Source organism: Mycothermus thermophilus, assembly GCF_041956435.1.
Source record: "Mycothermus thermophilus strain CBS 625.91 unplaced genomic scaffold VTJ04scaffold_8, whole genome shotgun sequence".
Classification (NCBI taxonomy): Eukaryota; Fungi; Ascomycota; class Sordariomycetes; order Sordariales; family Chaetomiaceae; genus Mycothermus; species Mycothermus thermophilus.
In genome coordinates this window covers 17,434-40,720 of record NW_027191434.1, presented here as the reverse complement: position 1 = coordinate 40,720, position 23,287 = coordinate 17,434, and the positions used below count along the sequence as shown (strand labels likewise).

Genomic DNA, 23,287 nt, shown 5'->3' with positions numbered 1-23,287 from the left:
AGTCTACCGAGCTATTCATACATAGATAATTCACCAAGGCATCAGCCATCTCACACCTGGTTCTCGACTTAAACAATCCTGACGTCGACACACTGACACTCTCTCTTAATGTTTCACCATCTTCCTCTTCTGATTCTTCTGCAAATACTCATCCCACGCCTGCTTCTTCGCCGTCAACTGCTCGACCAACCCCTTCTCCACCGCCGCCCGCGGAGCGATCTCCAACAATGTATACTCCAGCGCGTGCCTCCAATGCGGAAACATCTCCCTCCACCCCCTGGCCGCGGCCACCCCGGCCTTCCTCACAATATCCCTCCCAAACACATCCCACCTGGGCGCATTCGACGGCAACCCGCGGCAGTTCCCCTGGCTGCGCACCTCGCCCGGAATCACCACCAAACTGTCCACATGCGCCGTGGCCGGATCCAGCGCCAGCTCCCTCGCCAACGCGGCGCCGAACCCGCGATTGAACCCCTTCGTGGCCGAGTACATGACCAGGTACGGCACGCCGATGTACGCGCCCGACGAGACCGTCAGGATCAGCGACCTGTTTTGGTTTTGCGTGGGCTGTGTGCCGGGCTTGACGCGAGCGAGCAGCGGGATGAGCAGCGCCGTCAGCCGCGCCATGAAGCGCGCGTTCTGGTCGATGACGGCGTCGACGTCGGCGCAGGAGTAGGTCGCGTGGTGCCGGAACGGGGGGTGGGCGATGGGGTTGCCGCCGACGTTGTTGACGAGGATGGTGAGGTCGAGAGGGCGGAGGGTGTCGGCTAGCTTTTCCAGATCCGAGGGGGTCGCGGTGCGGGCGTCGAGGACGACGGTGCGGACCCGCCCGTCTTGGTGCTTGGTGAGTTCGTCGTCGGGACGCATCGCGCGGAGTTGGGCGGCGGCTTGTTCGAGCTCGTCTTGAAGGTGCCCCAGGAGGACGACGCCGAAGCCCTGGCGGACGAGTTCCTGGGCGATGCCGAGGCCGATGCCTGCGCTGGCGCCCGTGACGAGGGCCCAGGCGGTGTTGCCAGGTCGTTGGTAGCGTTTGACGGTGAGGGAGCCGAGTGAGCCGGGAAGGAGGTGGAAGCTGAGGAAGTCCATGGCGGACTGGAGGAGGCGGATGGCCACGACCGCGCCGAGGCCGGCGAGGGCCAGGAGGACGGCGTTCATGGTCGCTGAACTGAGGGCTTGCCTGTGCAGTATTGCTCCGTAGAGCTTACTGTGAGCCGGAACGTGCGGGAAGCGTGTTCCTGTTCTGAAATCGAGTAGTTCAGCTCAGGGGCTCCATCCAGGAGGGTTCTCCAAGGCTGGACCTCGGATGACCCAACAACTATAAGTAAGTGGAGACGTCTTTAGTCGATGGATCTGAATCTGAAAGTGAAATTCGAGGCAAGTATGACCAGTGACGGAGCACATGTTGACGTGGTTTTGAACCCTTATCCCTTGTCGACAATGTTGATGTTGAACCAACAAGCCGCGCTCCGATGCCATGCCACAGACCTGCATAGGGGGGGTGCAACCTCGTGTTGGCGGGTTGCGGGACGGAACTGGTCCATTGCAACGCTCTTTCCAACCAACTGGTGTGATGACAAACAACGGCAAGTGAGATCGTTCCGAAAAAGCATGGTTGCGCCAGAGATTCAGGCTTCCGGTTGGTCTTGTTCTCCAAGATGGAACCTTGGTAGGAAAGCGGAAAGAGATCAGGAACCTGGTTCAGATGCGCATGGGTCAACGGCACCTTTGACAACCAAAAGAATGAAGTAACAAGGAGAGAATCCCAAAAGCATGTTAAAACCTTGAACTGCGCCATTGAGCAGCCTATACGCGCATCCTCTTCACCAAGACGGCCGCTACCGCATATCCAGCAGCACTTGCAACAAACGGCAGTCCCAACGCCCATCCGCCCCATCCCAACCCCATCACCCACAACGAGGGCATGACGGCGGCGCCAACAAGTGATCCAACGGTCCGTATGAGCATCACGACCGAAAACACATGTGTATGGTGTGAGCTGTTGGGATCGCGTCCATCCTCATCCCTATGGCTGGTACTCGACGAACCACTCTCGGTAGGGATACCCATGCCCGGCGCGCGGAGTAACGAGTAGGTAAACATAGGCAGGGCGATTCCCAAGGCGTAGAGTAGCAGAGCTGGGACGAGCAGGGCCGGGGTTGGCGCAAGTGCGATGGCGAGCGCTCCCAAAACAGAGAGAACGAGGCAGGTATGGGCGTGGGAGGCGTTGAGGCCGTCCTTTGTCAGCCTCGCATATCTCGGGTGTTGCCGATGCCCACCGGTAGATGGGGTTGTTGTCTGGTCGCGATGTGGTGTCGGAGAAGGAGACCGGTCCCTTGACGGACCATCCTCACCAAACACCTTCCTCCACCGCCACCTCAATAGCCGCGGCACCACAAACGTTAGGAACACGAAATTGAACACCGCCTTGGCTGACAGAAGATACCCAACCTGGGCAAATGTCCAGCGGTAGCGCGTTGAGGCATATAACGGGAGCATCTTGGTGTCGGAGCTGGCGAGTGAGGCGAGGAAGAAGACAGCTAGCAGAAGGGTGAAGTTACGGGTTGGGCTGGCAACAAGGGAAAGGAGGGTTCGAAAACGGGCGGCTGCGCGGTCTTTGAGCGTGATGGTCTTAGTCGGTGTTGTGATTGACGAGATGAGAGGAGCTGCGGCTTCGTTCTCTTCGTTGGTGGCTAACCTATCTCTCTGGTGACATCTGGGCGTCGGAGGCAGTGGCAAAGCTGATATCACCGGAATGGCCACGATCAACAGTCCAACACCAATCCATAGAGGCAGCCAGAGGAGCACGGTCATGGTAGCTGATGCCAAAGCTGGACCGAGCTGCAGGGCGAAGACAGACGAAGTGGCATTGATCCAGCCGAAGAAGGTTGCGCTGCCATATGTGTCAGTTCGGCGCTCTTTTCTCATATCCATCCATAAAAGAACGTACCGAAGGACATGGTCATCGCCGGCCAGTTCCGAAGCGATGGCGTACACAATCGAGTTCACTACACAGTCTCCTCCAAGAAAAGAAAAAGCTGGTGCGGCGATGATGGCCTTGACAGGTAAAATACTGTCGAAGTAGCCCACGGCAAAGGTCCACAAGAGCACGAACACACGAGCGACCAGGCTGAGACACAGCACAGGACGATACCCGAGATGGTCAGCCAGCGAGACGAGGGGGATTGTCATGAAAAAGTCTGGTCAAGCTCATCAGCCAAGCAGTTCAATTCCACGTCAACACAAATTGTTCCTACCGCCCGCAACCCACAACATATCCATCACTCCCTGAATCCGTCCCAGCGGGCGCTGCACCAGATCAATCTTGCACATCTCCTCCGGGATGCCGCCGTCGTCCACGCGATTGAGCAGCCGCGGCTGGGCTGCCGACGAGACGTCATCATGGCCGGCATAGTGGTCACGGCACAGACGGCTCTCAATGACGCGGCTGACGGGCAGCTGATACAAGCTCCAGGCAAGATTAATTAACGCGCCAAGAAGCAGCAGCGGCCGTATGGACCGCCGGGCATCGGCCGCGTTGGTGGAGGATGATGGATGGTGCGCGCGCCGGATGTCGTCATGGGAGCGGCGAGGTGTCGGACGCGGCATCTCAACGGCGCGCGCCCCGCTCAGCTGTGGCGCACGCTGCGCGGCGTCGATGGCGTTCACACACAGCAGCCGGCTACCGGTTTGATGGAGGGAGAGCCGCAATCCGAAAATGGGGGGTTGCGATGGTTGTGATGCTGTTGTCTGGGATTTGCCCTGCATCAATGATCAATGATGCATTTTCCTAAGGCAGACAGACGAGTTTGCTGGGAGTTGATTGGGGAAACGGCAGCATGCTCACTGACGCCACGTCCAGCACCCCTCTCCAACCCCGCTACCACCCAACTGTGCGAGAAAACTAACTGGCTTTGAAACACAACGAGCTGGTGAGAGGAATCGAGCAGCACAAAGGGAGAAAAGGAAAAGGTCAATTGAACTGACTCATGGCAATGCAAGAATCGTGGTATCGAATGCTAGAGCCCCTTAACTCCAAAACCCAAAGATAATTGTCTCAATGCAGAAAAGTCCAAGCAAATAATTCCAAGCCAATCTATCCGGTCTAGTCTCTCCTTTCTGGTTCATGAATAGACGGGTATTGTGGTAGTGGTGAGTGTGAAGTGTCTGGTGCACTTGATGGGGTGATCGTCTTCGTCGTCGAGGAGGGATCTGCGGCGGTTGATGTGGGAGAGAGCGGCTTCTCATCGATTGGAAGAGTTGAAGAGGACGGCTGGGGATCCAATTCGGTCTTGCCGTGGCCGTCCGCGTCCAACTCAGCCTTCCCATTATCGGTGTCCATCTCGACGCGGCACGGGCGACCGTCGATTTCGTAAACAGGGTGCGTCTCGTGGAGGGGAGGTTTGGCGTCGCTGCCCACTTCGGATGGTGGCACGAGAGTGTGCGTGTCGGTCTGAGCCAAATCGCTTGATGCCCTCTTAGTCGGGGACTTGCGGACCCGACGGAAATACCAAATGACGAGACCCGCGGCGATGAGGAACAGGACACCGCCCGCGACGCCGACGGCAATACCAATGATGCTCCCCTGCGACAAGCCAGTGTTTGTGGACGCGGCGATCGGCCTAGGAATCACGGCTAAAGTAGAAGACGACCAATGTCAGCAGAACCGTGTATTATATCGCCGGTGTTTCTTTCTTCCACTTACCCGGCGGTTCGCTGTGGTCGCAAACATAGACCTGGGAACAGTCGGTGCCATCATATGTGTACAGCCTGTTGACGTACTTGCGATAGCAAATGAAGTCGTCCCTGAAGTCGTTCGCGCCGATACCTGCGACCTCACCCTCTTCGACGGCAGGACCCAGACTGGCAGTGAAAGTGACTCCTGTATCGGTGAAGAGGGCTGATGTATTGGTATTGATCCACAGGGCGGCCTGGCCAGGTTGCGTCACGACGATGGCCACATCCTGTGGATTCCTGTTGGGCTCGCCGGGGAAGTATGCTATCTGGGATGAGACGACGCCGGCAGGGTCGCGGCAGTCGGCGAGCACGACGTGTTCTCCCGCATACTCATCGCGCCGGAGGAGGCGACGGCTGGAACCACCGTTTCTTGAAGACGGCAGTGTCGCTGATAGTGGAACGGCGACAGCACCGAGTGGGGGAATAAAGACGAGATTAGCGGCAACAACGAGGCCGAAGAGGCCGTCAACCCTTGCGACTGGCCTCATGGTGTTTGCCCCCTGTGTTGTTGGTCGGGGTCGGGATGAAGAAGAGCCGGTCCGGCCGGAGGCAGCGGAGCCAGGGCTCCAGCAGCTTGGATACGACAGAACGACAGAGAGGATCCGATCGTGAGGAACCTCCGATCTTAGTGCTCACCAAGTGCCGATAGGGCGAGTAGCTCGGGACGCTCGGTGGACAAGTGGAAGGGGAGATGCCAGCTCCACGTCGTGTGCGATGGACCGTTGGATGCTCCGAAATGCTGCGATTAATCGGTTGTCCGTCCTCTTTGCTTATTGTTGACAACCAGGCGTCCTGGGGACAGGTCCATGGAAAGATGGCAAAGATGCTCCCCTTGACGGAAGTTTGTCAGAGCGTCTTCCTCCGGGCACCAGGAGGGGAATTGCTGGACCTCAAATCCCTCCTCACCCACGCCATATGGCACTTTGGTCAGCACAAAAAGAAGCGAGGAATGTCAAGCACCCAATGCGAAATCCCGGGCCCCCTCCTTCTGCTGCGCAACCCAAGCCCGTCCCAAACCTTAACCCCAAGAGTCGCCGACTTGGCGGGCTGGGGATTTTGAGTTGAGCTAGATTCCCCCGTCCAATCATGAGCCCCGTCGGCAGCAGATCCCGAAGATAGCGCTTACGAGTTATGCCGCTTTTGGCCCGCTCAGAGCCCTGCCATACTGGGGGCCGGAACGCATCGATCGGAGAAACATCTTGTGCTGAAGTCGTAGACGGGAAACACACACACGCGACACGGGACTGATCAGACACGAGCCAAAGTGTCGGTGTTTGGGCCTTTTCACGGGTAGAGGCCTCCGTTGCTACCTTCCCTTGGTTGTACATACATACCTCAACTCGTTACGGAGTATTTCTTTCTCGTTAACTGAATAATTGACCCATCTTCATGACGTTGGTTGAAGCCTCATGACATCCATGAATGCGGGCTTGGCGACGAGGAGCATCTTGGCGTGCAAATGTCGACATATTCAAGTTTCCGATTGTTCGAGGTGTTTTCTGTGCGACGGGGCTCGGTGGCGGATGAAGAAAGTCGGCTGGTGAAGGATGCTAGGTCTGCGCTTTGGATGTTGCAGATCTGATGCATGCAGTCAGCACGGCTGTCCGGCTGTCGCCCAATGGCGGCCTCTCGAGTACTAAGTAACGGCAATCGGCAATGGACATGCATGAAGAGGTCGACGACAAGAACTGACGCCCAGACACAAGCGGCGGGGGTCTCGTTGTCTCGTTGTCTCGAGTTCACCTTCAGCTCGGTCATTAATATCTTGAGCGTCTCTGACGCCCATCCAGCCGAGCGGATTCTCAGACTTGTCTCTGATTTTCTGCTTGAGGATGGAACCTCGAGTTGCTGTGAAGGAAGGCAGGAAGAGAAATAAGCCGGTGATTTGCCTTCAGAATTGTGATTCTGTTGACTCTATTTGCCAGCCAATCTCTCATCTACCTAGCTTATTTTTTATCTTCAAGAGATCCGGTTGAAGGGCAAATCTCAGGTCTGTTTCCAGGAACTTTGTCATTTTCTCCTGAACACTTCTATCCACTGTGTATTTGTAGAGACGGAGGTAGGTATCATCTCTCAACGCCAAATCCCTACTCTTGCTTCTTTGCCTCCGCAAGAATATCCTCCGCTGCCTTCATGCTCAGCATCATGGTTGGGCAGCTGGGGAACGCGCCCGGCACAACAGGGAACGCGCTGGCATCAACAACACGAAGACCAGCGACGCCGCGCACACGAAACTTGGAGTCCAAAACCGCCATCTCGTCGTCATCGCCACCGATCGCGCAAGTCGACGTCGCGTGGTGCGAGTATGCCTGAAGCTTGAAGAACTCGGCCTGCGCCGCGTCGGTGCACTTCTCGTCCTTCCCGCCAGGGCACGGGTGCTTCTCAACCAGCGGGGCCACGGGCGCGCCCGCCGCCTGCATCGCCTCGCGGAGGATGTTCGCGCCCGACACCAGCTCCGCCAGATCCTCGTCGCCGCCTTTCTCAAAGAACCGGAAGTTGATCTCGGGCTTGTCTTGCGGGTCGGCCGACACCAACTTCACCGAACCGGCCTGCGACTTGGGAGCCATGTGGACCATGGCGCACGAGTACTGAGTCGGGCCGTGGTAGGTCGGGAAGCCGGGCCAGAAGCCCTCAAAGGAGAAGGCGCCGCACCACGCGTAGATGTTGCGCTTCTTGTTGGGCGCGTTGGGGGTGCGGAAGATCACCGTGATCAGCCCTGTTTCGACCGGCGCCGCGCCCAAGGCCAGGATTGAGCCTTCATAGTTGTCGCCAAGGTTCTCGCCCACGCCCGGCAGGTGCTTGACCAGCGTGATGTTGAACTTGGCCAGTTCGTCTTTGGGACCGATGCCGCTGAGCTTGAGCAGCTGGGGCGAATTGAACGCGCCGCCAGAAACGATGACTTCTCGCCGAGCAGAGTATTGCTTCACCGGACCCTTGGTTCCCGGGACGTGCTTCGGGTCAGCCTTGTAGAGCGATTCGCCTTCCATGACCTCCACACCAATCGCACGTGGAATGACTCCATCGACGCCGACAGTGGCCGGGTCGAAGAGGACCTTTGTGGCAAGTGTGCGAAGCTTCACGGTCAGCGGGTATCCCGCGGGGTCGGCGAGTGTGGCACGGATGTAGTTGTTGGGGCTGTAGCGCATGCCCTTGGAATCGGAGTGCGTCACCATGCTGTATACAGACGACTTCTCGTCAACGCCGTCAAAGTATTCAAGAAGGTCGCTGTTAATGAGATCTGCTGCCTTGTCCGGGTCCTGGCCGATAAGTTCAGTGAGGCGACGCAGGATACGACTGCCGGGAAGGCTGTCGTTGCGTGCCCATGAAGAGTCCATGATTGACGTGGCGAGCCATCCTGGCGTGATGTTCGTCAATCATCACATTTTTCCTCTAACATGGAAGGAGAACTTACCATTGTACCCATGAGTCTCGTCACCAGGGGCTAGGTACTCGTTGCGCTCCATCTTCTTCAGATACTTGCGCATGTTCTTGGCTTCCCAGCTCGTGTCGCCAGTCTTGTTCACAATGATATTCCAGTCATCGTCCGCGGGCATGGAGCAAACGCCAGCATTGTGCATGGCACATCCACCAAGCACGGCAGCGCGGGGATAGTGGATGCCCAGAAGTTTAGCATCCTCCGGAGGATCGAGACCAACGTAGAAAGTCCCATCGCCCGTGTCCCAGGTGGTATGGGCGAACTTCAGGTCCTGTTCAGGGTCATCCGAGTGCTTGACCCAGAAATCCCAACGCGTGGCCTCGTCGTTTGCTGCCTCATTGAACCATGGGATCTCGGCATACGTCGGGTTATCTCCTTCATCGCCGCCAGCCTCGATCAGCAGGGTTGAGAAGCCTGCTCGTGCGAGCTCCACTGCCAACGGACCTCCTCCAGGGCCACTGCCGACCACAATGTAGTCGTACGTCTCCGTGGAAGAAGACGTGGACGGAGCTGCCGTGACTCGGAGCGCCGACGAGGCGGCAAGCGCAGACAAGAGGCGATAGCGCATGTTGTCTTGTGGTCTTCGTAGCCGTGCTCGGAGGAGAATGCTAAGCCGGGTCGAAGACTCCAACAGCAGTCGCCCTCGCCCCGTCGTTCTCAGGGGTGGCCATTTTGTACTCTCCTCAATGGGTGCGTTGGCGGCAAGGGCTCATCGGTTACGGATGCAGTCGGCGGGGGTCAATCCCGACCGAACGCTACGGCAATATGAATAGATGCCGGATATTGAGGGGCCGTGAGCGGCTACGGTAGCATAACTAGGTAGGCACGGACTCACAGGCGGCCAGATACCAAATATCCCGGTCTGGCGAACTGGATGCTGTGGGTATGCGGCGGTTTGAACGGCGAGTTGTATCGTGCCATTGGATCTCTGGAAAGGTATTGCGGCGCATAGAAAGAAGAACGCAGCAACGACCCCAAGATATTCTGCATGTAACAATACCTCATTTCTCTACCCGAACCTGACCCCCATATAGGCCCGAGAGTCTCGTAATTAGGCGGAATGCCTTGGCAGGGACCGGGCCGGCGAGTCGCCACACGAGGTGAGCCGCTATTATCTGCAGGGAACTTGTAAAACAGAATCCCGAGGCTCCCGAACCGCATGCGTTTGACAATGAAGCAACAATATCAGCATCGGCCGTCAATGCAGGGTTGATTCTGTTTGGGGAGGCAGGTTCCAGAGTCTTGATCACCTTGAATGGGCAACCGATCAGGATGGTTGGTGGAATCGGATCCTGTACTACTCGCCGGGTGTAACGTCGTTGCGGAGATAGACATAATGGGAGCGACTCTTCCGGGTAGTATATTAGAGTCCTATTCTAGAACAGTTAGCCAGATATCTAGAGCGTTGAGGTGAAGGATGTTGAGAAAACGCATTTTGACCACCTTTACTATGGGGCATGAGGAAGAGACGAAAGGCGTATTATCATTGTCTCCAGATGAGGAAACACCTTAATTGGTATTATTCACTTTGCTCTCGTGTTCTTCTGCACCTATTGGCCATCACACAACAGCCCAGATAATAGCTTCGCGCCACTGCCCGGTCGGACAACCGTAGAGACCATTAGCTGAATCAACTTCTCACGTCTTAAGGTGAATTACCACTGCGCTGAGCCCATCAGTAGGGTAAAGCTAATCTCATGACGGTCTAAACCCAGCTCATGTTCCCTATTAGTGTGTGAACAATCCAATGCTTATTACCGAATTCTGCTTCGGTATAATAGGAAGAGCCGACATAGAGGGGTCAAAAAGCGACGTCGCTATGAACGCTTGGCCGCCACAAGCCAGTTATCCCTGTAGTAACTTTTCTACCACCCGCATGACATATTGATACTCTTGATGTTTCTTAAGGTTAAGCCATGGAAGTTGTGTACATAAGATGCCTTCATAGATTCTGCTTGGAACGTTCTAGATTCCATAGCCACTGATTCGGATAATAATACTGGGAGGCAAAGAAAAAGCAAAATGGAAACGGAACCAAGGGTAGATGAATGAATCTCCAGTTAACAAGCCATTTTGATGCGAATGGTAAGAAAGATGCTGGCAAATTGCGGAGATATGGAGCAGTAGAAAAGAACAGGCGAATAGATTCAAGGCGTGACCAGAGAAGTAACGGCCTTGCTTGACCAGTCGGTGCCGGACACCTTAGGTATGTTGCTCGGGACTCTGAGCTAGCTTTGTCTTCGGAATAGCAAGGCCGGCGAGGACAAACCCTCTCTAATCTATCCTCTAATAGTTCTCCTCTAACTCCATGACGTTCTTCGTACATGGCCAAGGCTCAAAATACATTGACGGAAAGAATAGGCTCAAGAGTCCATCGCATCTCGAATTCCATCCGAATTACTCCTCTTTTCATCAAAGCTTCCCCTTCGCCTCGGGCATGGGCTGCTTCGTCACCTCCTCCTTCCACCGGTCATCAATCATGGCGATCTCCCTCTTGCTCTTCCCCTTCCTCAGCTCCGCAAAGATCCTCTGCTCGTCCCTCCACAGCTGAATCTCCTTGGCCAAAAACGCCGCCGCCGCGTCTGCGCACTCGTCCACCCTCTCCATCGCCACCAGATGCCCACACTTCTTGAGCGTCACCTCGTGCACCCTCCCGGCCTTGACGCCACCGCTTCCGCCCACGCCGGTCCCCGTCCGCTCCATCTTCTTCTTGCACTCGCTCGGCGGCGACACCTCGCTGGTCTCGCCAAATACGTACAGCACGCCCGGTCGCAGCTCCGGTAGGCGCTGGAAGATGGCGCCGGGCTCGGGGCGGTAGAAGGGATACCCTTCGCGCGCGCCCTGCTCGTTGCGATCGGGCATCGGGTCGCGATACATGGACGGGTCGCGGTCTGCGAACGCGTTGGGGATCTCCTCGCCGCGGTAGGTGGGGCGCTGGTAGGTGAAGAGCTCCTGGTGCTTGGTTGTGGTTAGGGTCACGGCGGAAGGGTTCTTGGGGTCGGCTGGGTAGATGGTGGTGGGGAGCTCGCGCAGGCCGTGCTGGACCCAAAGGTCGAAGACGCGCTTGTCCCAGCGCTTGTAGAAGGGGGACTTGATGAACTTGGCAGCGGCGACCTCACGGGACTCCCAAAGGTCGCGGCGGTTCGTGGAGGCGACGGCTGGGGCGAAGCCGGTGTTGGCGATGGTGATGACGGGGTCCAGGAGAACGAGTGAACGGAAGAGGCGTGGATGCATGAGAGCGGCCATGGCCCTGGCATAAATGTCAGCCATCACAATCTTTTTGAGGTCCAGTTTGAATACTTACAGCTGCGCGGCTCCCATGCTGTGGCCGATACCGACAAGCGGCTGCGGCATCTCATCACGTTTCAGGTTGATCATGTTGAGTATGTCGCGTGAGTTATCAATCCAGCTCGCTACTTGACGTCAATATCAAAAAACCCAACGATTGTAAGAAAACGTAGACTCACGATCATTGCCCATGATATCCTCGTTCAACACACCCGACTCGCCCGAGTTCCACATGTCGGCGATCCAAATGGCGCGGATACGGAACCCACTCTTGGATGAACGTTGGAGAATCTCGTCCCAGAGAGGCTCATACAGCTCCTAAAAGTTTGACATCAGCCATGTGGTCTTAACAGTGATATTGTTTGTGAAATCTCCCTACCTTGGGGAAGCCATTTGCATGAGCGCCAATGATCGTAACATCACCCGGTTGAGGGTTCGGATTGTCCAATGGGATGTATTGCTTGACGACAATGTTCGGGCGGTCATTGTCGCCGTTGATCGTGGCTGTGAGATACTCGCGCCCATGTGCGCATGGCAGCGTGTGCTTGACGACCCGGAAGAACTGTGAAGACATGGCGACCGAGTGACAATGGAAGGAAACCAAGACTGAATAAAGTTGGGATGGGATGTAGTTTCCACGAAGAGTCCGTAATAAGAAGGGAACACAATGGTGAGTAATCGAATAATCAGAGTCTCAGTGTGACCTCGCAGAGGCCCCGAATTCAGTGATGTTGTGATGGGTCAAGGTAGGTACGGAGCATTTCCAGGTTGGCCGAACAAGTCGCGACGATCAGCCTCGGTACTTGGCGGGGCTTCGGGTAACTTGCCGGGTGTCCCAATTAGGAAAGCGTTACCTGGAGCCTTGTGATCCGGCTAAGATTCTCCGTGCTTGCAAGGTTGCAAGGCTGAGGGGCATGTGTTTGTTTCCTGGGATTCAAACAAGACTCAACAAGTAAATAATAAATGAGTGGTGATCAAATTGGTTTGTATTCGAAACCGGCGGCCGCAAAATTGCCTTAGAATGAATATGCCTCTGGTATCTGCAGGGCGAGATTGGTATCATCGCTACTCATCAACACGCTATTATTCACAACCACCCAAACGCCGTGTCCCCTAAACACCACAAACCATCCAAAGATCCAATTGCCACAAATGAAAGTAATACGGGATGCTCCCAGCGCACCCAGAAAATATGCACAGAACGATTAAAGGGGTATCCACCTGGGCGACCAGGAGCGAACTCTAAACCAACCGCCAACGCCGCCGCCATGCACCCCCCAAAACTCCGCAAACCCTTCTTTCTCTCACTTTGTATTCATATTTGTTCTGGATACTGATGTTGATATTGGTGTTGATGGTGGTGTTGGCTTTGAAACCTGGCGTGATACTGAGCTGCCGGAGACGGACGCGAGACGGGAGTGTACGAGATGGTCTCCTCAACGCGTACTCCGTCAGCCTCGCAGCTCATGGAATTGCAAGCCGCGGTCCCACTCACCACATCCCGCTGGACGAGTATCTCTTCCTGGGACTCAGTCGCCGCCGTGCTAGTCCCCGCGAGTGATTTCGCATGGGTGCTGTTCCTCCGCAGCGAGTTGAGGGCGACGCTCTTATGGCTGGAGGTGTCTTTCGGGGAGGCAGCATTGGAGGTGTGGTTCCTGCTCAAATTGTGCGACTCTCCATTGCCAGAGCGGTTCGTGGAGGCGCGAGCGCGTGTGGTGATAAGAACCTTGAGGCCAGGAAGAGTGCCCACGATGACAGCTAGAATAGTCCATGTCAGCTACTGCGTCTTCAGAGTTCTTATTCAGCAACACTCACAGATAGATGCGGCCAACGTCGACCAGATAAGCAACAGATTGAGGTCCACGAATCCCGACTTCTCCAGGCTCTGGCTGGCGCGAATGCTCGCCAACACGATCATGACAAGGCCCAAGCTGAAAATACAGACGAGCCCAATCTTTTGCCGAAACGACACCTTGATGTTGTAGATGAGCCGCAGCGGCATGGCCATGATGCACAGGTCGGTGAAGATGTCGACGGTGGTGCTGAAAATAACGCTGAAGTTGCTCCTTCTGACCGCCTCGGCCGAGCCACAGGTGTTGAAGCCAAAGAAGTTGCGCACATCGTGACCGCACGAGAACGTCAAGGTCAAGATACAGCCGCAATATGCGAGAAACGTAAAGACGGCCAGACAGTACCAGACACGGCGGTACGCGGTTAGGTCCCGGAACAGGCGCCAGTACAAGGCGAGGAAAGCCGCCTTGATGGACCAAAGGACAGACCAGAAGAGGATGACGATAGGGAACTGGAAGCGGAGGTACTGCTTTGTCTGCCAGATAATCTCCTCGGCGGTTGTGAGTGGTAGTTGGAATGTGAGGATGCCGATGATGTAGGATAGGCTGGGTAACTGAATCGTTTCGAGGATGCAGAGGGTGAATAAACAGGCAAGAGCGAGATAAATCCAGCAATCCTCAAAAGAGGCGAAATGCTTTGTCGCAGGTGACCGGAGACGGATAGTCGTGCGTACAGCGACGAGGCAAGCGGCGACAGAGAAGCATCCCCAGATCAGGGCGAGGAGGGCATGGCGCGAAATGATCCCGGTTTTGACCGGGCTCGAGCTTGCTGGTGCCATGGCGTTGCGACGTCGTCACGATGGCTTCGATGCCGACTTGATGTCGACGGACTCGGGCCTCTCGGAGAGCTTCATGACACGGTCTGGAACGCGACCATCTGCCGGTAGCCGACGGCAAGGTTGTTGAGACTTACAAGCTTGAACCCGGAGGCGCAAGCTTGGCTTGCCCGGTAGGGTGGACAGGGCAGATACTTGTAGGTCCTGACCCCGGACCCAGAAGGCTGTCCAACTCCCCCGAAGTCGGCCGTGATAGGCTTTCCGGAGCAAGATTGCCCCTCAAGGAAACTCAGCCCGAGGGCACTAAGGAGCCTTCAGGGAGTCCATGGCATGATGCAAGAGGCATGATTGTAACGTTCAAAGTCTCCACGCTCAGTTTCTATACGTTTGTTGGGTTGCTCGCTGAGCCGCAATAAGGGAATATCGATGCCAAGACGCCGGGTCTCAGCCAACGGGCGGCCCGAGTCCGGCCTCCACTCAAGCTCCGGGCGTGCTGTCACACGGCTTGCCCCGTCCTCCGCCTGCCATAGGCCGGAGTCCCGCGAGCTGTGGCGGCAAACGACTGCGGGGTGGGCTGCCGCCGCATCCCATTGGACGGAGCCGGGCTCCTCTTGGACGGAGCACAGCCGAACGAGTGCACTGCCGTCCAGTCGGGCCAAATGGCCTCCTCACGGCAGCAGCGAAGGAAATGCCATTGGTTCCCTATTTGGGCGGTTGCACAAGAAATGAGCCAATGGTGAGATTGGGTGCCTCGTCTTCGACAGCGGTGATGATGACGAAGAGGCAGCCATGGCACTTTCAGGTTTGATCACGGGACCGCTGGGAATTGGCCTCTGGGGACAACATATCTGTGTGTATAACAAGCGCACCGTTCCCCTCGAACCCCAATGGCCAATGCTGCTGCAGGCGCTCATCAGCCCTGATGATCAGCCGATTCTCTTTATCCATTGTTTGGCATTGCTGGCGTTTTTCGTCAGCCTTGTTGGCTCCATGCCTCTGGGATGTGCAGGCTCCCTGAGCTTGAGGAAGGTTGCGTGAGTTCGCGTTTTCTTTTCATGTTCCATTTCCCACCCGCTGGTTCATCATCGATCCGGAGGAATTCTTTTCCGTTCCGGCCTGGCATCGGCATTTCATCCTTGGACATCAGGCACCACAGGGCATCCATCAGGTCTTTTCAGCTCATCCAACCTTGGCCAGAATGAGGTGAACTTGGCTTATGCATCACGCCGCGGGGGTGGGGGCTTCCATCGTCCAAGATCTTGGTGTCTCGGCAACCTTGCCCCCACCTCCCACTCTCCCTCCATGAACACAAACAGACAACCAGGAAGAGCGAAAATAAACAACTCGGAAAACGACCTAAATCGGCTTGGTATCGAACTGGTGTCGTTCGAATTCTAAGAGTACCGTTACTTGGGATGCAGAGTGAATTCTTAAGTGAAGCATCCGCTCGATTATCGACTGGGCTGCTCCCGTCATCATGGGATTGGACCGCCACGCCCGCAAGCCTTCCTCTTCTTCCATGCGAGTTTTGACAACGCATTGTGTTGTCAGAGCTGACCAGACCGCCAATGCCGGTCTCCATCACGACCTGGCCGGGTACCAACAGCCACCTCAGCTCGGCGTCGTCACCATTCGCTCTCGGCTTCGCGACCTTTGATCGTTCCTGATCAATTGTTCCCCAGAGCAATTGGCTTGCCCACGCGGGGCCAGAGACACATCTGGTCGACTGATGCCGCCGAATTTGGAATAATCCTTCTGCTCCGCTAACTCCAGCCACAGCATCCGCCAATCCACTGGGCAAACCTTTTTTTCCCAGTGCAAGTTTGCGCTAAGGTGTGGTGTTTATCTATCGAGAGCTGTGGCGGGCTGACAGATCCCTGTCTTGGCCGGGGTCGGGACTTGTTCGAGAAAAAGTCAAGACTTTTTTGGTTCCTTGGACCGAGCCGAGCTTCCCCAACCTCCTCGTCCACGTACCACGTCACCGAACTGTCGGGACATGCATGTCATGCATGCCCAGTACTCAGAGTATCCTGGAGAAAAAAACGCATTTCAGGTTCCTTCGGCCCTGGGGCACAAATGCCGTTCCGACACATCGACAGAAGCTCACAGAATACCGACGTGTCTCTGGATCATCACGGCCCATCGCATATGTGCACCATGGTTTCTTCGCCTCGGTCTCGCGTCTCGAAATGCGTGCTTTAGCGTGCGTAGATGATGCCGGGGTGGGATTCTTTTTCTTGCAGCTTGCTTCGATTGGGCATAGTCGGCCGCTGCGCGCTATCCATGCTTCCGTGCTTGACCGCCACGTCGTCGATGTATGTACATACCTGATGGGTAACTCCGGCACCATGAAGTCATGGTCGCTGAAGCGAAGAAGTGAAAAAGCCGAATAAATAGGACTGGTCCCTGGTCAGCTGTGATCATGGCAGTTCCAACCATTTAAACCCCCATCCTTGCATCCCAGAGCTGTGTTTGTTTGTTGCTCTTGCGATCGTGGGCTTGTGGATCAACATTCAGGGCCAAGCAGAACAACAACATCATCATCATTATGACCCGGCCGCGAGGCTTTGCCGTGTTCGCCTATGCATGGGCAATTTTGTTGGCCCATCTGATCGGCGTGTCACTGCCCGGTGTGGAGGCTGCTCCAAAGCACAAGAAGCCGCCATGCTGGGTCGAACGCAACTACAACACAATCTCGAGGATTTACAACATGACGGTTTATCCTAACCAGTTGCCCATTCTGGTTGGGGGTGCCGCCGCCGTCCCCAAGGAGCTCTTCAACAAGAACGTCGTCGGCCGCGTCAACCCAGTCGGAAAGTTCACCGATTTCGAGACCTCGATCGAGTACTTCTTCGTGCTTGCGCCTGTGCCCCAGGCGAACCCCCTAAAGGGCGCCATCACGAGCTACAAGATCACTTCGTTCAGCTCGCAGTGCAGAAACGTGGCCGCCTCGATGGTTAACCTGTATCTCGCCGTTTACGACCCGGGCAGCCCGGACCACGGCAAGCCGCTCGCGCCAATCAGGCAGCTCGCCTTCTGGAGGTTCGACGACAAAGGTGCCGTGATCAAATACGACGCCTACATCTCCAACCTGAACGACTGGTACGAGAGCACGGTTGGCACCTCCATCAACGACCCTCAGCTTCAGGCCGCCACCATCCAGGAGCTCTGCCAGGTGACGCAGAGTCGCTGCACTGGCGCCAACGCCCAATGGAGTTCTTTTGATGAATGCGTCAGCGCATTGTCGGCCAAGCCATATGGCTCGTACAACGGGGTCTGGGGCGACCATGTCGTCTGCCGCACTATTCACCTCATCCTGACCCAACTGCGGCCTGACGTAAGTGGACTCTTGCATCCTGGCTTTGCCTGCCTTCTTGGTCCTTGATGACTGACGACGAGAAACAGGTCCATTGCTCCCACGTTGGCCCAACCGGAGGCGGCAAGTGCATCGATGTCCCGTTCCCGCAGAACTACTTCTCAGATGAAGAGTTGTTCGGGGACCCTCTGGGCGAGACGTTCCAGTGTGACTATTAAGGACCGCCAAGGGGTAGCCGCTGAACGAAGACTGGCGGCATTTTGTTCTCTCTCTTTCTTTTTTTTTTTTTGTTCTGTATATGTTTTCCCGGGTACATAGACGGCAAGCCCAACGCTCCTTACGACCACATTAGAAGATACCCTTCCGTTGGCACATGGGTCAGGTATGGTGGCAGATGTTGTTTCTCTCGTTTTCACGGCAATGTTTGGATATTAGAAGAGCGCTACGGGGGTTTCGACTTGAACGACGGACATGACTAAAACTGCTTGATCTAAGAATAGTTGACTATTAGGTAGATATTAATGATTAATAACAAAACAAACCCGATGAGAACTGTGCTCGTTGGCTCAGTCTTCCTTGATCTTGGCTTGTTTGCTCTAGCTTCGTATTTCTGTTTATCGCTGTCAGAAACGGATACCGTCCTCAACAGAAGTACTTGAATTGAGCATGCCTGAAACACGTTTGACACACTCAGATCCTCCACAAATTAGCTGGTCGCTCTGCCGCACTCATGATCCATAGTGTATGCGACCAAGCTGAACCACCTGTCACGGGTTGACACCCGTTCCTTAGGGTTAGGGTGGCAACCCTAACCCTGGCCCCACCGGATTAGGTTGTGTAGAGATAGTGGAGCCGCCTGGCCCGTGCACGCCCCACAGGCGCTGCAGATTTAACCTGCGGGTCAGGCCCCTCCAGGTTGTGCGTTCCTCGCGCAACCTCACAGCAATACAGAGACCCCCTACTTTCGAGTACAGAGTGGCCCGTGGCACCACCCCTGTGACTGGTGGCCCTCCATATGCCTGATTCGTCCTTCCAGCTCTATCAACACAGCTTGGTGGAGTACCTGATGCACTTGTCAGCTTCCGTGACACCATTTCAGAGACGTGAGGATTCCTACCCGGGAACTTCATTTTTGCGACGCCCACATGACACAATCGAAACAACACCTTCAAACCATCTCCCGTATTCCCGGATCTCAAACATGAAGACCTAAGAAACGTCATGCCTTGCTGGTCTCGTGTTCTCCGAACTCGAAGCTCTGACGTGGCACCTGTAGGCGAACCCCCCGTCCTGTTAACATGCCTCATGGCTCCCCACCCTCCACTTTCGGATAGCTACCACGTTCCTTGTTACGGACCTCGTGCCAAAAGTGGCAAAATATGTTTTTGTCGTTGAGGAAGGACTGCGATTTTCATTGATGAAAGGAAGACCACGACCCGGTCAGGAGTGGGAAGAACGATAATTGGGACGCACTGCAAGCTGCGCTTACGGAATATACAACTGTGGTTTCCCATCTCATCCTTTTGTTGGATCATCTGGTATGATTGTAATTCCTAGAATATCCCATCGTCCTGTTATGGACTCTTCCCATTGAAGTGTCGAGAGGCCTCTAAACTACAGGCTCAGCTGTGAAACCCATAGGTGAAATTGGAGCTGATCTACTGAGGCAACTAGAATCGCTAGATGCGCTCGGGCGTCATGTTTATCGTATCAAGCGTGACTTTGAGTACAGGGTATGTTAGGGGGAAAAATGTTAGTAGTGAAATAGGAGAGGCCTGTGTGGGTCAGAGGTAGTAAAACCCACGAGCATCTCAACCTTGTCGTCGTCATTGCCAAACTCCTTCAAGCTAATCAGGCACAAACTCACGACCACATACCAAAACCAAGCAAGAAGCATGAATGCAACTCACCCCGGAATCTAGCAAGCTGCCCCCTCCCTTGAGTACACACAAGATGTGGGGTAACCTTTTCACAATCTCACTCACGAACGTGGCTGTCTTAAAATAGTTAAATATTCCGTAATTGCACCATATTCAACGGCAGGTCAGAGACCGGGCAACAAGTATTCTTGTCGCTCACCTGCATCTTCGAGGTCCTGGCCATAAAGAGCGGATCTTGTGAGATTGTTAGATCGGGCCCGGAGTAACACAACAGTCATACTATGTGTGCCTGCCTCTTCGTAGCACGAAGCTCCGGAGGCCGAAAATTTAATATCTGGCCCAGATTCTCGATATTAAGTCCTAAGGACTTCGAATTGTACCGCCAGAAAGCCCCTGAAGCCAGATTATGGGAGCAAGGCTATACCCTCGACTAGCCCTAGGTCCAGAGGTACACGATGCATGAAATCCACACCGAAAGTGAACTTGGGCGCACGGTTGGATCAGGAAATAAAGCCCAGAGGATATTGGGATCCAAAACCCCTCAGAGAACAATAATAATATAACAAAACTCGAACCTACTTGCCATCCTCGAAGCACCCCCCAGGTCGATTTGGGTCTCAATGAGAAATTTTGCTGCTGAACTTTGATTTGCGCGGATCTACCCGTTGATGGTATGAGGTGATGAATCACATTATGTCCTGGATGTGAGGGAATCAGCCTAGTTGCCACAAGTTCATACCCACGGCAACAACAAATGCAAGATGTAACTTATGAAATGTGCTGCATAATATTATCCCGGGCGGTGTTGCCATCAACAAAGTCAGCGATGCAATCTTCTTCACGAATTACCTCTGGCTGGCAGTTGTTTGTTCCTTTTTCACATTCCCGGCTCTTTTGTTCTTCATGTAATTAATAATACCTGAAGATATCAGACCGCTCATCTTTTCGGTCCTGGAAATTCCGCGATCACTGAGATAAAGCAAGAAATTAGTAAATCTAATGTCCAAGTCCCCATTACCGGGTGGACTCACAACACCAGCCCGGTTTGAGGTCAAACGGGCAAACTTCCACACATAGAAGCGGTGATCATCCGCAGCAAGTATACCCATTGCAAGTCATAATGGGGCGGTTAGATGTGAAACAACATAGATTGTCTGCTCATGACGAACCGAACTGCCTAAAAGCGGGAATCATGTGCGTTGGGTGAGGCTGACAACGTCAATTGGACGTCCTATATTGATTCCTGCGCAGACTCCACGTCCCATAGATGGCGCGACCATGTCGACAACTCGCGACTGGCCTTTCGTCATGATCGTGATTGAAACATGGTTGTGATTCCTGGGTCTAGTGGCGGAGTCCATTGCGCGTCACTCTAGGTGAACACCAAAACTGGAAGTTCGTCATCAGCGTCACCGCGAACTCTACATGACGCGCCTGCGATACACCTCATGATCGATCATTGCGCGTTTCCCGCGCCAGTGAGGTCATCGATGGCCATATGAACTCTCCTGTCAGCCCCGGGTGAAATCAACAAGGCGGGTATAAAGTTGTAGACCCTTGGCGCCTATGGGAAAAGGGCAGGGTAAAAGCAATTGTTTAATGTCGAAGCGTTGTTGCACATATAGAAATATATGTCCGATGTTTGTGGCTCAACGCCTGGGCCCGCTCCCCAGACGCCGGCAATTACAATGCGGGGTGCAGTATGGGGGAGCTTTCAGCCGGTCCTATCAGAGCTAAGCCATGCCCCTGACACGGCAGTCACATAGCCGCCATAATGCGTCTGCCGACAGCACGGTTACATGGGTAGCTCTATAGCACAAGAACATCGATCAAAGAAAACATGAAATGAAGGAGACGCAATGCCAGCCAGACAGATCATGATATAAGAAGGGCCATCGTCTCCCTCCCACGGTCAGGTCTTCTCGGCCTCAGCCAACAGAGCAATCCCTCAGCACTCTAAGCTACCCTGTTGGGACAGTCCTCGTCATGGTCTCGTTCACTACCCTCCTCACGGCCGTCGCCACCGCCGTGTCCGCCGTCACGGCCAGCCCGCTTGAGGCCCTCAAGCGCGGCATCCAGCCCGGCACCGGCGTGCACGACGGCTACTTCTACTCGTTCTGGACCGACGGTCGCGGTTATGTTGACTTCAACAACGGTCCCCGCGGCTCGTACAGGGTCAGCTGGAGCAACGTCAACAACTGGGTCGGCGGCAAGGGCTGGAACCCCGGCCCCCCGCGCCGCATCGCCTACAACGGCACCTGGAACAACTGGAATGTGAACAGCTGTACGTCTTCCTCGTTCCATCCCCCGCGTCTTCGAAGATCGTACCCTAATTAACCCCTGCCATAGATCTCGCGCTCTACGGCTGGACCACCAACCCTCTCGTCGAGTACTACATTGTCGAGGCCTACGGCTCGTACAACCCGTCGTCCGGCGCGTCTCGCCTCGGCACCATCGAGGACGATGGCGGCGTGTACGACATCTACCGCACCCGGCGTATCAACCAGCCTTCCATCATCGGCACCGCTTCCTTCGACCAGTACTGGTCCGTCCGTCGCCAGAAGCGCGTCGGCGGCACGATCGACACGGGCAAGCACTTCGAGGAATGGCGCCGCCAGGGCAACTTGCAACTCGGTGCCTGGAACTACATGATCATGGCCACCGAGGGTTACCAGAGCAGCGGCTCCGCCGAAATCGAAGTCCGGTCGCTGGATTAAGGTGCCGTCTCTTGAGGGGAAGACTCCGAGAGAAGAACTACCATGGCCGTGCTCCCAGGCCAGGGGCAGGACGGAATCACTGTAAATAGGGAAATATTCCTCCTGGAATAGCAAAAGTACAGACTGTCTTCCTCAATTCTTGTTCCGCCCTCCTGTCGATGTTGTGGCCTTTCAGGTCCAGGTGCTTGTAATGGATATGTGGTCTTGGCCTCTCCGTTTGAAACGGCCCTCCTGCAACGGTTTGAGAGAAGAATCCCCCGGTTGTAACTTCTAGTGTATTTCCTCACCCATCTGAACTTCAGTCCCGAAGGGAGTCTGCTCCGTGATGGCGTCATAGGTAAATGTGAATGTGTGGGTCACACCTGCCGCGCGTCGTACTTGATTGAAGCAAACGGAGCATCTGCATGAGCACCTGCACGTATCTCGACCGACCTTCCCGATCCCGGTCTTCATCGCTTCGAGCTTGTCTCCCCATACCAGCATCATTTGCATGCCCACATCGAGCCGCACAGAGCATCGAGCCCGCCTCGATCGCGGCAATATCATCTAGCCTGAGCTGGAACTCCAAACAGAGCCCTTCGGAGTGAGCCGCATAGCAGGTCACCGACGTGAAAAACAACCTGGAACTTATGTCAGCTAATGCGGTCTCCCACAGGACTGACGGTTGTGCTCCTGAGACGTTCACGACTGGACACATTCAACGATGCAGCTCAGAACAAGGCGACAGGTTTGTGAACCACCTCAAGTTCTGCTCCTTGCTTCCTACTACCTACGGTCTCCAAGACGTCCCATCCATAGCAGTGTCCGCTGACGTGTTACCTCAAGCATCACATCACCTCCGTCTCCCGTAGAGGGAAGGGGATCAGAGCCGTTGAGCGCGTCGAAGAAGACTCTCTTCCTGCCGCTGTTCAGTGGCAAATCCAGCAGCTCAAAGGATTGGTTTTGGCCAAGCGTCCTCCGGCACCATGTTTTCCACGCCGGTCAGCTCCGAAGCCCAAACGAAAGGCCGAACGTTGGCTTCCTGAAGAGGATCGTCTTCTTTTGTTGATGAGGCGTCATGGCTTTGGGTATAGTCAGATTGAGGAGTTCTTCACCTGGCGCCAGAGGAATTCTCTGGAGAAGCGGGTGAGCAACCTCATGGCTCGGGCATGATGAGTGAGGTTGGGCAACAAGGAGGGATAATTAAAAGAAAATTTATGTTGAGAGAGAAGGTCGCCGATGGACTCTACTACTACTGTGTGACTGATATAAAAAGAGGAAAGGGCAACGAAAACAAATCAAAACACATCT

The 23,287-nt window shown here is 55.1% G+C and overlaps 11 protein-coding genes across 11 annotated transcripts; 3 read left to right on the top strand and 8 right to left on the bottom strand.

The window, feature by feature from the left end:
- Nucleotides 1-105: 105 nt before the first annotated feature.
- Nucleotides 106-1,155, bottom strand: VTJ04DRAFT_10501 (uncharacterized protein; the record flags this gene model as incomplete). The annotated part of the gene is made up of 1 exon (XM_069358248.1): nt 106-1,155. The coding sequence occupies one exon, from the start codon at nt 1,153-1,155 to the stop codon at nt 106-108; it is 1,050 nt and encodes a 349-aa protein (XP_069213830.1).
- Nucleotides 1,156-1,803: 648 nt separating this feature from the next.
- VTJ04DRAFT_10500 (uncharacterized protein) lies at nt 1,804-3,765 on the bottom strand (the record flags this gene model as incomplete). The annotated part of the gene is made up of 3 exons (XM_069358247.1): nt 1,804-2,890; nt 2,948-3,197; nt 3,255-3,765. 3 exons carry the CDS (start codon nt 3,763-3,765, stop codon nt 1,804-1,806), a joined length of 1,848 nt encoding a protein of 615 aa, XP_069213829.1.
- A 337-nt stretch (nt 3,766-4,102) lies between these two features.
- Nucleotides 4,103-5,222, bottom strand: VTJ04DRAFT_10499 (uncharacterized protein; the record flags this gene model as incomplete). The annotated part of the gene is made up of 2 exons (XM_069358244.1): nt 4,103-4,632; nt 4,703-5,222. 2 exons carry the CDS (start codon nt 5,220-5,222, stop codon nt 4,103-4,105), a joined length of 1,050 nt encoding a protein of 349 aa, XP_069213828.1.
- A 1,599-nt stretch (nt 5,223-6,821) lies between these two features.
- VTJ04DRAFT_10498 (uncharacterized protein) lies at nt 6,822-8,738 on the bottom strand (the record flags this gene model as incomplete). The annotated part of the gene is made up of 2 exons (XM_069358243.1): nt 6,822-8,089; nt 8,147-8,738. The coding sequence occupies 2 exons, from the start codon at nt 8,736-8,738 to the stop codon at nt 6,822-6,824; spliced, it is 1,860 nt and encodes a 619-aa protein (XP_069213827.1).
- A 1,844-nt stretch (nt 8,739-10,582) lies between these two features.
- VTJ04DRAFT_10497 (uncharacterized protein) lies at nt 10,583-12,032 on the bottom strand (the record flags this gene model as incomplete). Its single annotated transcript, XM_069358242.1, has 4 exons — nt 10,583-11,420; nt 11,475-11,583; nt 11,638-11,776; nt 11,838-12,032. 4 exons carry the CDS (start codon nt 12,030-12,032, stop codon nt 10,583-10,585), a joined length of 1,281 nt encoding a protein of 426 aa, XP_069213826.1.
- Nucleotides 12,033-12,773: 741 nt separating this feature from the next.
- On the bottom strand, nt 12,774-14,087 carry VTJ04DRAFT_10496 (uncharacterized protein; the record flags this gene model as incomplete). Its single annotated transcript, XM_069358241.1, has 2 exons — nt 12,774-13,216; nt 13,274-14,087. The coding sequence occupies 2 exons, from the start codon at nt 14,085-14,087 to the stop codon at nt 12,774-12,776; spliced, it is 1,257 nt and encodes a 418-aa protein (XP_069213825.1).
- Nucleotides 14,088-14,580: 493 nt separating this feature from the next.
- On the bottom strand, nt 14,581-15,032 carry VTJ04DRAFT_10495 (uncharacterized protein; the record flags this gene model as incomplete). The annotated part of the gene is made up of 2 exons (XM_069358240.1): nt 14,581-14,786; nt 14,954-15,032. 2 exons carry the CDS (start codon nt 15,030-15,032, stop codon nt 14,581-14,583), a joined length of 285 nt encoding a protein of 94 aa, XP_069213824.1.
- Nucleotides 15,033-15,652: 620 nt separating this feature from the next.
- Nucleotides 15,653-16,477, top strand: VTJ04DRAFT_10494 (uncharacterized protein; the record flags this gene model as incomplete). The annotated part of the gene is made up of 2 exons (XM_069358239.1): nt 15,653-15,743; nt 15,999-16,477. The coding sequence occupies 2 exons, from the start codon at nt 15,653-15,655 to the stop codon at nt 16,475-16,477; spliced, it is 570 nt and encodes a 189-aa protein (XP_069213823.1).
- Nucleotides 16,478-16,632: 155 nt separating this feature from the next.
- VTJ04DRAFT_10493 (uncharacterized protein) lies at nt 16,633-17,618 on the top strand (the record flags this gene model as incomplete). Its single annotated transcript, XM_069358238.1, has 2 exons — nt 16,633-17,421; nt 17,490-17,618. The coding sequence occupies 2 exons, from the start codon at nt 16,633-16,635 to the stop codon at nt 17,616-17,618; spliced, it is 918 nt and encodes a 305-aa protein (XP_069213822.1).
- A 576-nt stretch (nt 17,619-18,194) lies between these two features.
- VTJ04DRAFT_10492 (uncharacterized protein) lies at nt 18,195-18,530 on the bottom strand (the record flags this gene model as incomplete). Its single annotated transcript, XM_069358237.1, has 2 exons — nt 18,195-18,463; nt 18,518-18,530. The coding sequence occupies 2 exons, from the start codon at nt 18,528-18,530 to the stop codon at nt 18,195-18,197; spliced, it is 282 nt and encodes a 93-aa protein (XP_069213821.1).
- Nucleotides 18,531-21,266: 2,736 nt separating this feature from the next.
- On the top strand, nt 21,267-23,045 carry VTJ04DRAFT_10491 (uncharacterized protein; the record flags this gene model as incomplete). The annotated part of the gene is made up of 5 exons (XM_069358236.1): nt 21,267-21,564; nt 21,630-21,979; nt 22,510-22,580; nt 22,653-22,724; nt 22,823-23,045. The coding sequence occupies 5 exons, from the start codon at nt 21,267-21,269 to the stop codon at nt 23,043-23,045; spliced, it is 1,014 nt and encodes a 337-aa protein (XP_069213820.1).
- Nucleotides 23,046-23,287: the final 242 nt, after the last annotated feature.